The following is a 14301-nucleotide window of genomic DNA, read 5'->3' on the forward strand; positions in this document are numbered from 1 at the left end:
AAACCAGACTGTTCTTGAAATTAAAAATAGTCCAGTCCAAAAATATGGTTCAAAGGCTTTACTTACAGAATGTGCTTCAAAACAAACAAAAAACAAAAAAGTTACATTCAGGCAACAGCATAATATCATGTGCTGATCTCATGACAGGTCTGGTCATGTCACGACAGGTCATGTCATGTCATGTCACGACACGACAAGAATGTTGAAGTGCAGTTTTCTAGCAAAGTAATGTGTGTCAAAATACATATGCTCAGCTGATGCTTGCATTGAGTCATGAAAATGCCATATTTTTTGGGACTCCAAATTGAGAAAATGGGGGAAGATTGTATCTGTGTATAAGATGACCCACAATTTTGAACATAATTTTTTTAATTAAAAAAACCCTAGTCTTATACACAGAAAAGTACAGTAACTTGCAAGTAGGCATTACATTCGGGAAACCATTTTGCGGAATTGTGTATATCAGACAAAATCGCATACAAAGCACCTATATTCACCCTAAGTTGCTGACGAACTTTCGCAAGTACTAATAAAAAAATTGCAATTGCAAACCGAGGCAGAAATGTAGAGAACGGAAGATTGTAAAGATGAGAAATGGAGAGTAACCCAAACTGACAGATCCGTCCTCCTTCATCGGAGGAAGATTAGCATAGGGCAGGTGGGGGAGGGGAACCATTGGACCACCCAGATGCAGCAGAAACTAGAGCTCCCATCATTGCTGGGAGTTGTAGTGGAGCAAAATCCAGAGGGCCACCCCCCAAAAAAAATCTCACAGAAATTTTAATAGGCTGGAAAGTGCAGAGCTCAACAGAGCCAGCAAGAGACTCTCAGAGCGCCAGCCTCCTCCAGCAGCAGGGCACTGCTTGCAAAGGGCAACCGCAATCCGCTCGGCTAGCCGGCAAGAGGGTGTGGGTGAGAACGACGTTGCCTCTGATCTTGTACGCCAAGGACCCCCAGTTGATCACGGAGTTGGCCGGGACGCGCTTGTCCCCCACGCGGCACATTTCCTGGGGGCTCAAGACCCGTTCCCACATGTAGAGGTCGGTGAGCTCGCCTACGAAGGACTGCATCAAGTCGAAGCCGCTCCCCATGGCGTCCTGGTCTTGCCCCAGGATGATGGAGGCCCGGGGGGCGACGGCATAGCCTGGCTTCACCGCCTTCCGGGGCAGAGGGTTGCCGTCCAGCCAAAACTGCACCACCCCGCTGGTGGAGTCCCAAGCCACGCAGATGTGCTCCCAGGCGGGCAGTGGGGCCGCCCTCTCGGCGATGTTCAGCTTTACCGCATCACCCCCGACGTACAGCCTGTACTGGGAGCGGCTCAGTCGGTCGACCACGATGTCGTTGGGCTCGGCCTCGGTGGCGTAAGAGAACAGGGTCTGGGCCCGAGCGACGTCCGTGTAGAGCCTCATGCAAACCGTGAAGCTGCTCAAAGGCCGCTCCAGGCTGGCTTTCACGACCACGTGAGCCGTGTTGGTCGGCAGCGGGAAAAGGAAGGTCTTCCTCAGGAGATCTGCGGAACCATAGAATTGAAGAGTTGGAAAGGGAATCCCCCAAGGGTCATCTATATCTGAAGGAATGTGTCCAACCCCAACATTCATTTTTTTTAAAAAGGAATTTATTAAATTTTAGAATAAAAACATAAGAAATACAAACACTACAAACATACACCATACAAAAATACAAAAACAAAGCAACAAAACAAAACACACAAAAAAAGAAAAATACAAAAATACAAAACTACAACTTACCTAAACAAAAACTAAAACAAGAATTATTCTTAACTTATTCAACTCTTATTTAGTGGACTTCCTCACATCCCCTCTTCTGCGTTCATTTCGAATATACTGTAGTAACTTTGTAACAACTTTAAATTCTTCTTTAACAACTAATCTTACTTCTTATCTATTATCTTATATTTATTAATTCATTCTAAACCCAAAAATATCCTTAAATACAATTCTACCTTCTTATATCCTATTTTAAACTAACATTTTATTGCTATCGCCTATTATATTCAACCCGGACACTAAGGTCCAGCTCCGAGGGCCTTCTGGCGGTTCCCTCACTGTGAGAAGTGAGGTTACAGGGAACCAGGCAGAGGGCCTTCTCGGTAGTGGCACCCGCCCTGTGGTATGCCCTTGTATCAGATGTCAAGGAAATAAGCAACTATCATACTTTTAAAATACATCTGAAGGCAGCCCTGTTTAAGCTGCTTATTTCTTTGACATCAGATGGAAATAATAATAATTTATTATTTGTACCCCCGCCCATCTGACTGAGCTTCCCCAGCCACTCTGGGCTGCTCCCAAACAAATGTTAAAACAATACAGCATTAGATATTAAAAACATCCCTAAACAGGGCTGCCTTCAGATGTCTCTTAAAAATAGGAAGTTTTTCATGTTTTATCATGGGAAACCCAGCCAGATGGGTGAGCTTTAAATATTATTATTATTATTATTATTATTATTATTATTATTATTATTATTTCCAATCCCAGCCAGGCAAAAGCGCCCAAGGAGGGTGCAAAGCAGGGCTGCTGTGGCATATGGCCTGGGAAGAGTACGGAGGGCCAGAAATATAAGCATGGAGGGCCACATCGTGTTCCTGATGGATTTCCCCAAGTCTTTGAGGAAGATGCTCTGACGGGGGTCTGAAAGACTGATCAGCCCTTCATCGGGTTTACCGGGGGAGGGGGCAAAACATGCTTGCAGCTCTTCCACTTGCCCCCACCCCCTCACCTCAATCACTCAAGCCCCCACTCCACCCCCCCCTATTTGCGAAGTACAGTGTATCCTCTTTTCCCTTTTTCTAGATGACAGCTCCGTGCCATAAGACGGACCTGCAACGGTTCTTTGGTGTTCAAGCGCCATCTGGCGGCCGACTCGGATAGCGCATGCATGTGTGACCATTGCAGATTCCATCATAAAGTATTTGCTTTGGAATATGGGGGGGCTGGGGTGGGGCACAGATCAGCTGTAAGCGTACTTGCTGAGCAAGCATAAGGTCCCAGAGTGGAGACAATATTGGTTTGGCTGGAGGAACAGATTGATCTTCTCCGAGGCAGCTTTTTGCGTTTCGTTGATCCCTTTTATTCCTGTATTTAAGCCTGTGGTTACGTCTCTTGTTCAAATCAACGGGGCCCCGCAGCGCTTAATTCTTGGTAGTGTGTTCAACCACACAGCCTCTGTAAGTAATCAGGCATTTACTGGCCAACGAGACTCTGTTGTTTAAGCCCCAGAGTGGGAGGGAATGGAAATTCTGACATGCAATTTGAGAATTTGTGGTGGTTGTTTTTTTTGCTGTCGATCTGACATTTGCCTTTCCACGTTTCACACATAGGAAGCTGTTATGCAGATCCGACCACAGGTCCAGCTAGCATTATTGTCTCTTGACAGGAGCTCTGTAGGGTTTCAGAGTCATAGGATCGTAGAGTAGGAAGGGACCCCCAAGGGCCATCCATTCCAGTCCAACCCCCTGCAATGCAGGACCTTTCATGCAAGCGACCTTCCCAGCCCAACCTGGAGATGCTGGGGATTGAGCCTGGGTCCTGTGCTCCTTCCCCTAAAAACAAAGTAAGGTTCCAGTCCTCATTGTTCTTAATAAAGGGCTGATTAAAATAGGAACAGTATTGTTCACACTGACTGGCAGCAGCTGTTTAGAGGAAATTACCACCTGGAGATGCTGGGATTTGAACCTGGGACTTCATGCAAAGCAGTTCCTCTACCCACTGAGCTACAGCCCTTCCCTTTGGCTCTAATTCAAACCCAACCAGAAACAGGGATACTTCTATGTCTGAACTCAAAATGCAGCCAGTCAGTCCATGCACACACAGCAACACCCCAAATAGCTCATTGCATCTGATCAGAGCACCCACCTTCCTGGGCAAGAGACCCCAACAGTCCGGACAGGATGAGGAGGAAGATATGAAGGAACCCCATGACGTCTGTCTGCAGAATGAACTTGGCAGGTGGTTGAAATGGATCCTGGACCTGCCTGGATCTGCTCAGCCTGTCCTGGAGGAAGCCAAGCCCTGGCTGTGAAGTCCCCTCTGGATTTTATCCCTGGGCTGGAAAGGGGCAGGCACCTCCACTCTCAGAGCAGTTCCATAGGGCAGAGATTAAAAATCAATAAATGCTGTCCATTCGTCTCCCCTGGTCTTATCTGCCTGTTGGTTAAATTTTCATTCCTTCCAGAATGAACCTGCCTCTTTCAAACCCCGAGTGCCAAGAACCTCTCCAGATTATTTTGCTAGGCAGAGAACGCATAGATCCCCACATTTTATAGATCATGATTGTTCACAGTCTGATTTTCACACAAAGGATCACTAGGGTTGCCATATTTCAAGAAGTGAATATCTGGACATAAAAGTTGTTGAGCTGCTTCTTCTTCTTCTTCTTCTTCTTCTTCTTCTTCTTCTTCTTCTTCTTCTTCTTCTTCTTCTTCTTCTTCTTCTTTTCTTCTTCTTCCCAAAGTTGTTGAGCTTTTTTGGCAAACCCACAAAGAAAAATTGGGGGAACAGCAGTTCAAGAAGGATACTGACAAGCTGGAACGTGTCCAGAAGAGGGCAACCAAAATGGTCAAAGGCCTGGAAACGATGCCTTATGAGGAACGGCTTAGGGAGCTGGGTATGTTTAGCCTGGAGAAGAGAAGGTTAAGGGGTGATCTGATAGCCATGTTCAAATATATAAAAGGATGTCATATAGAGGAGGGAGAAAGGTTGTTTTCTGCTGCTCCAGAGAAGTGGACACGGAGCAATGGATTCAAACTACAAGAAAGAAGATTCCACCTAAACATTAGGAAGAACTTCCTGACAGTGAGAGCTGTTTGACAGTGGAATTTGCTGTCAAGGAGTGTGGTGGAGTCTCCTTCTTTGGAGGTCTTTAAGCAGAGGCTTGACAGCCATCTGTCAGGAATGCTTTGATGGTGTTTCCTGCTTGGCAGGGGGTTGGACTGGATGACCCTTGTGGTCTCTTCCAACTCTAGGATTCTATGATTCTATGACACTGCTGGCATGTCATACATTTTGCTTCAGGCTGCAGCATTCTGGATATGTCTGATAACCTAGATCAGATCACATACCCTCCAACATTTCTATGATGAAAATAGGGATGTCCTATATAATAAGAATAGGGATGCAGGTGGCGCTGTCCTAGGGTTTGCCGATCGGAAGGTGGGCGGTTCAAATCCCCGTGACGGGGTGAGCTCCCATTGCTCGGTCCCAGCTCCTGCCCACCTAGCAGTTCGAAAGCACGTCAAAGTGCAAGTAGATAAATAGGTACCGCTCCCACAGGAAGGTAAAAGGGGTTTCCGTGTGCTGCTCTGGTTTGCCAGAAGCGGCTTAGTCATGCTGGCCACATGACCCAAAAAACTGTCTGTGGACAAACGTCAGCTCCCTCAGCCAGTAAAGTGAGATGAGCGCCGCAACCCCAGAGTCATTTGTGACTGGACTTAACTGTCAGGGGTCCTTTACCTTTTTATATAATAAGAATAAGAATAAAAATAAACATTTTGTTATTTATACCCTACCCAACTGACTGTGTTGTCCCAGCCACTCTGGGCAGCTTCCAACATATCTAAAAACATAATAAATCATCATTATTTTTTTTAAAACTTCCCTATGTAGGGCTTTCAAAGTGTGCATAGTTACTTATCTCCGGGGCTCAGGGGTCGCAAAACTCAATGCCCTCCAACATTTCTCCGATGAAAAGAGGGACGTCCTAAGGAAAAGCGGGATATTCCAGGATGAATTTGGAAACTGGGATGGCTTTTGTAAATCCAGGACTGTCCCTGGAAAATAGGGACACTTGGAGGGTCTGGATCACTGCGAGGGCCTACTCCCCCACCCTGCCAACAGACACATTTATGTATTACAAAGAGCTCTCCATTGCTACAACAGAATACACCCAAAAAAGAAAGGAAAGAAAGAAAGAAAGAAAGAAAGAAAGAAAGAAGGAAGGAAGGAAGGAAGGAAGGAAGGAAGGAAGGAAGGAAGGAAGGAAGGAAGGAAGGAAGGAAAAGGCATTTGCGGTGGGGCATCCTGTTTAAGAGATTGGAAGGAGCTGCTGATTTGAAAAGCTGTCAGCGGCAACTTGACATTTCATTTCTTTACAGTTTTGAGTAATTACATTTTGCTGGTGTTTTGTCTTGTGGTTGTTGAGCAATGAGCAGACTTTGCGACTTCCATTGGGAGGGGTTCAACCCTCGCCTGTTATCTGCGAGGGTCAAACCGAGATCAGAGTGACCTATGCAGGACTGAGGTGACAGAACGTTCCCTGCCAGGGACAACGCAAGCGTCCCAAAGGCCAGGAAAACGACGAATCTCACGGGTGCTATTAGCTGAAGAAGGCTCACCTCTTTAGAAGCGGCAGAATCGCGGGGCTTATAATAAATAGTGGGACCTTTGAGTTCGTTGGCTTGCCTTCACGAAAGAAGAATCTTTTGTAAGCCACTTAGAAGTCCTTCGTTTAAGTGGCATATCAGTTTTGTTCAATAAATAAATAAAGGCGCACAGGGATTTTCCACTCAGCTCTCTCCTAGAAGCTGTCAGCATGCAAGAGTGGCTACACAACGCAAAACGGCCTGGACTGGCCGGCTAAACCAGGTGAAGGGAGACAATGTATGAGTTAGGGATGTGAAGACAGGCTCTAGCAGATTGAGCGGACGAGGGAAATAGTGGGTCCAACGGTCAAGAAGGCGGTTTCTGCACTTGCTGTAGAAGTATTATTTTATTTATTTATTTATACATATTTATACATACCCCGTCCATCTGGCTGGGTTTCCCCAGCCACTCTGGGCGGCTCCCAACAGAATATTAAAAACACAACAAAACACCAGACATTAAAAACTTCCCTAAACAGGGTTGCCTTCAGGTGTCTTCTAAGTCAGATACGTAGTTGTTTATTTCCTTGACATCTGATGGGAGGGCATTCCACAGGGTGGGCGCCGCTACCGAGAAGGCCCTCCCCTCTGCCTGGTTCCTTATAACCTCACTTTTCACAGTGAGGGAACCGCCAGAAGGCCCTCAGAGCTGAACCATCACCCCCCCCAGCTGAACAATAGCGATGGAGACGCTCCTTCAGGTATACTGGGCCATTTAGGGCTCTAAAGGTCAGCACCAACAGTTTGAATTGTGCTTGGAAAGCGAGGGGCAGGTGGAAGGAAAACTGATCCTAAAATCTCCACTATCTCCACAATCAGGAGAAGACAAGGCTAAGGAGCAAATCCTACACAAATCTGGAGCGGGGGCCCTAAGACGGTTGGATGACGCCTTGTAGAGTTCCTTCCAGCGACTCCCGCAGCCAAGCTGGTGCCAAATGTACCACTCTGCTTGCCTTTGGACGCACAAGTCTGGGATTGTAGGGCACGTGCTTGCCACATCCCCACACGGCCCTCTCCCTGAGCAGCCTTGCAAGGCTCGGATCTGGGGAGGGCAACGCGAGAAGAGCACAACAACCACGCAGGGGGAGCCCGGCCAGCTGATACATCACTCAGCAGGCACAAAGGAGGTGCCCCCATACCATGCTGGAGGCACTGGCATGGGGGCACCTGCTTTGCACCCCCCTCAGAAATCTGCACCCGGGGCCATGGTCCCTCTGGCACCCCCAAGCTACGCCCCATATCAGGAATAACTTTCTGACAGTAAGGGCTGTTTGGCAGTGGAACAGTCTCCCTTGGGAGATGGTAGACTCTCCTTCATTGAAGGTTTCTAAGCAGAGGTTGGATGGCCATCTGATTCTGTCATGGATGCTTTAGTTGAGATTCCTGCATTGCAGAGGGTTGGACTAGATGGCCCCTGGGGGTCCTTTCCAACTCTACAATTATATGATTCTATGATTCAAGGGTCAAATGACTCAGGGCTGTCTTCTGGATCCGCTACAAATGAGAACTAGAGTCCAGTCCCACAAGACACACACTAGCTCTGAACATGGTGACGAGAGCACACCGTCCACTTTCTCCATGCTGGGCATAATTTTATAAACTTCTACGTGATTCCATGGTTCCATGCCATCTTTTGCTTGCCTTTTCTCTACACTAAGAAGCCCCAAACGTAGCCTAAAGACATCTCAGCGCTGCTGACCAAACACATCGGAACGGTTTGTGATATATTGAACGCCATGACCTTGTTTGCTTTCTGTGACCCAAACAAAGAGGACAATCACCTCTAAGGTTTTTTGGGGGTCAACCAGGTGACACAACCATCTTCTCTGAGGGGAAATTTAACCACCCAGCAGCCAACACAACTGTAGTCCCATATGTTGTCTCGTACACATATCACAGAAAGCTAGGCTGCCTGTCCATATCAGACTGATGCTACCAAGTGGCCAAGGACACACTGCAGGCCCCCTTTGTGCTAGATTTTGTGTGTGTGTGTGTGTGTGTGTGTGTGTGTGTGTGTGTGTGTAGGATTGGGCAGAGGGGTCCCCCCACTAATCTCTCCTGGCTCAGCTGGCCTCCTGTTGGCTGCTGCAACTTTTTCTATTCATAGTTCCTACGTTTATTGTTCTATCCAAAGGCCACGACAAACTTGTAGCTGTAGTATTTGTAAAGTAATACAGAACTTACACCCCTAATATACCTGTAAGCCAACAAGCTGCAGAAACTGAAGGTGGGCACATTGCTGTCAAGGAGATAAGTCACTCTATAACTTTTAGAAGGCAGCCTGAAGGCTTTTTAACGTTTAATGTTTTATTATGTTTTTATATATGTTGGAAGCTGCCCAGAGTGGCAAATAAATTACTACTACTACTACTACTACTACTACTACTACTACTATAACTGCCATGCCTGCTCCCTCAAAGGATCCCAGGAATGGTCACTGCCTATCTTAGAAAGCAGCAGAATCGTCTTGTTATTCAGGCAAGTGATAAATTCTCATGCAGAGGACAGACAAGATCCCTTCTGAGCACTTTCTGCTAAGGGAATTTCTCTCTTTGCACTCCCCTCCTTTGACCAAAGGATGGCAGTGGTGAGCTGCTAAATTAGAGTCAGCCAAAACTGACATTTATTCGAAACAAAATAGAAAATTCTTTCCAGTAGCACCTTAGAGACCAACTGAGTATGCGCACACGAAAGCTCATACCAAGAACAAACTCAGTTGGTCTCTAAGGTGCTACTGGAAAGAATTTTCTATTTTGTTTCGACTATGGCAGACCAACACGGCTACCCACCTGTAACTGACATTTATTCGTTCTCTCTCTCTCTCTCTCTCTCTCTCTCTCTCTCTCTCTCTCTCTCTCCCCCCCCCCCAATTTTAGGTTACATTCACTCCATTTCTGCATCAGCAGTTAACATGTGTGTTTTTGTAAGACGTTTCTCCCAGCATAGCACCAGTTTGTACATTGTTTTCACTCAACAGACGCATTTATGGCACACAGTTTTTGGCTGGAGGATTTGCAACTTTGAAATGATGGAGAAGTGTAAATCTTCAAAGAGAGCTCTGGTTCTTGTTTGCATATTGGCTCACAAATTGGAAAGGTTTGTGTTCGAATCAAGCTGAAATTATTTCTCCCATCAGGCTTACCTTTCATGCACCTCAGGTCCCATGAGCTGCTCTCGGTGCTAGTTTTTAGATTTGGGTGAGTTAGTCTAGCTGTATCTGGCAAACACACATTTGGAATGATCTTCTGCTTGAAATGCAAGGGTGGTGGGGGCACCTGTAGTCTTCCCAAATGTTGCTGGTCTACAACTCCCATCACCTCTGACCATTGGTCCTGCTGGCTAGGGCTGATGGGAGTTGAAAGTCCAGCAAAACCTGGAGGCCAAAGGTTCCTAGCTCCCCAAACACATAATGACCAATCATTGCCGGTCTTTGAACTGACCCCAAGGCCCTATTGGTTTGCAAAGGCCTCCTCTTAAATTAGAATGTTCTTGCGGCACCGTCTATATGGTGTTTCTGCCTTTTAGGATTCTTTTATTTAATTTTATGGCAATCCGCAAACATTTTAAATAAATAAACTTCCCTGGAACACTCCATGCCATATCAGGCAGGCACATCGGTTGCACTGTTTTCGATGCCTGCTAAAAAAAATAAAAATGTTTTCGTTTGTTCAGGAGACCCTACCCAGACAAGGAATCTCATTTTATATTGGTTTATTAAACGAAAATGTCTCGGGAAGGAGGTGGGAGAGAACATTACATTGCAATTGGAACCACACCAAATCCATAGAACAGACCCAGCAAAGCAGCAGCAGAACACCTCAGCGGCAAAATTTCATCCAGCCAATCATCACCGAGAGCAGATTTGTAAACACACGCTTGCCTGGTCGCCTTTGGCGAGCGAGATGTGCTTCCAGGCGATCAGGAGGAGGAAGCTGCAATAAACCAAGTGGATGAGTGGAAGTTCACTTCTTGTTTTTTTGTCTGTTTTTGTTTTCTAAAATGCTCAGTGTGCCACACAACAGCTCAGTGGCCAGGTGGTGGGTTAGAATTTGGGACAGAAAAGGCTGATTGCTCTGCTTGTGAGGCTGGATTCCCCTCATTTCCTCTACCTCAGCCTGCCCTTCACCACCACGTCTCCCTTGATTTCATAGTGCAGGTTCTTCCAGCCCAGAGCGCATCGGGGCAGCTGCAAATCCTGGTAGGCTGCCCTCATCTTGTGAGGAGACAGGAGGAAATCCCACATGTAGACGTCCGCCAGTTCTCCAGAGAAGGAGTTGTAGGAGTCGTAAGTGCCCCCAAAGCTGTCTTGCTCTTGGCCCAACAGGATGAAGGCCCCGGAGCCAACCACGTAGCCTTTCTTCAAGCCTTTCCGTGGCCAAGGCTTGCCGTTCATCCAGAACTCGGCGATGCCGGTCGCCGATTCCCACCCGAAACAGACGTGCTCCCAGTCTAGGGTGTCCTCTGGGACTTTGAAGGACAGGTAATCTCCACCGATGTACACTCGGTATTCTCCCCGCTTGGGCTTGAAGATCAGGATTTCGTTGTCCTCGGACTCAGTGGCGTAGGAGAAGAGGCCATAGGGCCGAGTCAAGTCCGTGTAGGACCTCAGGCAGACGGTGAGGTTCTGCAGCGGCTCCTGGGGCAGAGGCTTGAGGATGATGTAGGCCTCGCTAGGCTCCGTGCGGAAGACAAAGACCTTCCTGGTTAGGTCTGTGAGGAGACAAGGAAAGAGAAAGACACAGGGAAGAAAGGTTGCCACCATTTCCTCTCTGACAAGGCTCCTGAGCTTTTCCCAGCAGCATCATTGAAAGGGGTGGGTTCTAATGCATGAAGAAAGTAAACAACAACAACAACAACAACAACAACAACAACAACAACAACAATGCCGTCCATCTGACTGATTTGCCCCAGCCAGCTTCCCACAGAATATAAAAATGCAGTAAAACACCAAACATTTTCCCTAAACAGGGCTGCCTTCAGACGTCCTCTGAATGTCATATAGTTGTTTATCTCCTTGACATGCGATGGGAGGGCATTCCACAGCGAGGGTGCCATTACCTAGAAGACCCCCGTAGAGTTTACCAGGTTCTCCACGCATGATCACAAGTCCAATTGTGGCTCCTGGTGAGTTGTGATTTAGGGTTAAGCATGCAGGTCGATATGTGGCCCAAACAAACACAGAATCACAGAGCTGTAGAGTTGGGAGGGACCCCCTGAGGGTGATCTAGTTCAACATCCCACACACTGCAGGAATCACAGCTAAAGAACCCTTGAAAGATGGTAATCCCGCCTCCAACGAAGGAGAGCCCAAAACCTTACCAGGTAATCCATTCCACCCACAGCTGAACAGATAAACAAAAAATCTGAGCAGTTTTTGGAGTCTGTTGTAGTCATATTGTGTATATTAGGGCTGGTGAGTGGGGGACTCAGTCCTGCTGTGGTCTGCTTTTCCACTTTTCTGCCACTTGCCCCCATTGATTCATGGCATTTGCTTAACAAGATTTATATACCACTTACTATATATATATATATGAAAAATACCAATAAAAAGCATTTTTTTTAAAAAAACAGACATAATAAAGCTGCCACAATTTTAATTATGACAATTAGTATCGCAATATTATTCATGAAAACGGCCGCAATTGCAATGGTTTCATTACTACTACTATCATCATCATCATCATCATCATCATCATACTCAGAGTAAAGCCATTCATGGACATGACTAACTTTGGTCCATTAATTTCAGTGGGTCTAATCTGAGTAGGGCTAACGTTGGCTACAAGCCCATCTTCATCATAATTTTAATTGTCAGAAGGAGGTGTCTTTAAGATGACTGCAAAGAATAAACTGAATAAGCTACTAACCTTCCTGGGCAGCAGCCTCTGACAAACCTGCAAGGACGAGGAGACAGACCCAGAGGGAGTCCATCTTCAGGGCTATCCAAAAATGGATTTTAGAAAAAGTGCAAGTGGAACCTGATCGCGGGAGGGAGAAGCTGCAGCCTCTGCAATCATCAGTGACCGTCTGCAAATCACAGAAACTTTGAGGGCGATGTCTAAATTTATCCCTGCACTGAGACAGGCGGAAGAAAACAGCCCGCCAAAGGCTGAGTCTGCAATTCAGCAACCCCTTCTCAGCTTCCAAAAGTTACAGAAGAGAGGCAGGCAGCTGCTTAACTCCTTAAGAAGGGAAGAAAGAGCTCAGCTGCTGGATCAGGCCAAAGGGGACCCATCTAGCATAACCCTCCAACGTTTCATAAAACCATTGAATTGTAGAGTTGGAAGGGACACCGAGGATCATCTAGTCCAACCCCCTGCAATGCAGGGATATGCAACTGCCCCCATACAGGGATCGAACCTGCAACCTTGGCATCACCAGCACCACGCTCTAACCAACTGGGATATCCAGGTTGCATTTCTCTGATGAAAATAGGGACGACCTATTTAACAAATAAAACAACAACAACAATTTTATTATTTACACCCCACCCAATATTTGGGCCAATATGGTATATACATATACCCTCCAACATTATGAAAATAGGGATGGCCTCTTCTTCTTCTTCTTCTTCTTCTTCTTCTTCTTCTTCTTCTTCTTCTTCTTCTTCTTCTTCTTCTTCTTCCACCACCCATCTGACTGAATTGCCCCAGTCACTCTGGGTGGTTTCCAACATATATAGAAACAAAACAAAGCTTTAAACATAAAAAACAAAACTTCCCCATACAGGGCTGCCTTTAGATGTCTTCTGAAAGTTGTATAGTTACTTATCTCCTTGGATCAGAGGTTGGATAACTCCATACCCTGCAACATTTCTCCAGTGAATATAGGGATGTCCCTAAGGAAAAGTGGGACATTCTGTGATCAAATAAGAAACCAGGGCGGCTTCTGTAAATCTGGGACTGTCCCTGGAAAATAGGGGGCACTTGGAGGGTCTGCCTTCCCACTCTATAGTTCTATGATAGTTTGGGAACACCCCCATTCTATGATCTGGTGGGAGCAAAGTGTCCCCTTCGCTATAGTAAACCTAGCACACCGAGCTGTTTCTCTTTCCAGGCTTTTAGGAAGCTGGCGATATTAATTTTGCAAAGCTTTTGCAGGGTCTGGCTAATTGCTGATGCTATTGACCTGTTCTCCCTGGCTTTGATTGGCTTTTGATTAGTGGTTTTAATTGGATGTTTTAATGGGGCTCCTTGATTGTAACTTGCTCCCCCCCCCCAGCAATTGGCTTTGGGGAACCTTGTCAAGGTAAAGTAGAAAAGGGAGAAATTAAGTGAGGAATTAAGTTAATAAGGAAAAGGCAGCTACTTTATCCTCTGCACAGAGTTTATTCCACAACCACCATGCTAGGGCCCCGAAAGGCCCAACTGATCTCGAGAGCTGAGGGCAGCAGCTACTGTTTCAGGGTCACAAAGGGCTGGGAGATGTTTTTCACCCCAGGGGATCCCTTCTTTTCTGGCCCCCCTTTTGGAGGCTGCAAGTCCTTGATGGGCGGTACCAGAGGAAAAAGTGGGCAGAGTGACAATTGCAAATTTTGTGTGTTTTTTTTTTGTACAATAGTCTAAAGATTTCACCCTCCAGGTGAACAACTGGCATTTTAAGAACTAGTTACAGGTAGGTAGTGGGATGCGGGTGGCGCTGTGGGTTAAACCACAGAGCCTAGGACTTGCTGATCAGAAGGTCGGCGGTTCGAATCCCTGCCATGGGGTGAGCTCCCGTTGCTCGGTCCCAGCTCCTGCCAACCTAGCAGTTCGAAAGCACGGCAAAGTGCAAGTAGATAAATAGGGACCGCTCCGGCGGGAAGGTAAACGGCGTTTCCGTGTGCTGCTCTGGTTCGCCAGAAGCGGCTTTGTCATGCTGGCCACATGACCCAGAAGCTGTACGCCGGCTCCCTCGGCCAGTAACGCGAGATGAGCGCCGCA

The 14301-nt window shown here is 46.7% G+C and overlaps 2 protein-coding genes across 2 annotated transcripts; both read right to left on the reverse strand.

Annotated features, from left to right (window-relative positions):
- Positions 1 to 827: 827 nt before the first annotated feature.
- Positions 828 to 3939, reverse strand: LOC117039144 (serum amyloid P-component-like). The gene is made up of 2 exons (XM_033136213.1): positions 3876 to 3939; positions 828 to 1510 (listed from the first exon to the last, which is right to left on the reverse strand). Exons 1-2 carry the CDS (start codon positions 3937 to 3939, stop codon positions 828 to 830), a joined length of 747 nt encoding a protein of 248 aa, XP_032992104.1.
- A 6134-nt stretch (positions 3940 to 10073) lies between these two features.
- LOC117039217 (serum amyloid P-component-like) lies at positions 10074 to 12445 on the reverse strand. The gene is made up of 2 exons (XM_033136305.1): positions 12247 to 12445; positions 10074 to 11089 (listed from the first exon to the last, which is right to left on the reverse strand). The coding sequence occupies exons 1-2, from the start codon at positions 12308 to 12310 to the stop codon at positions 10485 to 10487; spliced, it is 669 nt and encodes a 222-aa protein (XP_032992196.1). The 5' UTR covers positions 12311 to 12445; the 3' UTR covers positions 10074 to 10484.
- Positions 12446 to 14301: the final 1856 nt, after the last annotated feature.

Source organism: Lacerta agilis, chromosome 17, assembly GCF_009819535.1.
Source record: "Lacerta agilis isolate rLacAgi1 chromosome 17, rLacAgi1.pri, whole genome shotgun sequence".
In the NCBI taxonomy this organism is placed as follows: domain Eukaryota; kingdom Metazoa; phylum Chordata; class Lepidosauria; order Squamata; family Lacertidae; genus Lacerta; species Lacerta agilis.

Bases quoted from the DNA above. Each gene is read 5' to 3' on its own strand.
- LOC117039144 (XM_033136213.1), bottom strand. From the start codon at position 3,939: ATGGGGTTCCTTCATATCTTCCTCCTCATCCTGTCCGGACTGTTGGGG. The intron at 1,511-3,875 runs GTGGGTGCTCTG...ATGGTTCCGCAG, and splicing joins GGGGTCTCTTGCCCAGGAAG to ATCTCCTGAGGAAGACCTTC.
- LOC117039217 (XM_033136305.1), bottom strand. From the start codon at position 12,310: ATGGACTCCCTCTGGGTCTGTCTCCTCGTCCTTGCAGGTTTGTCAGAG. The intron at 11,090-12,246 runs GTTAGTAGCTTA...GTCTCCTCACAG, and splicing joins AGAGGCTGCTGCCCAGGAAG to ACCTAACCAGGAAGGTCTTT.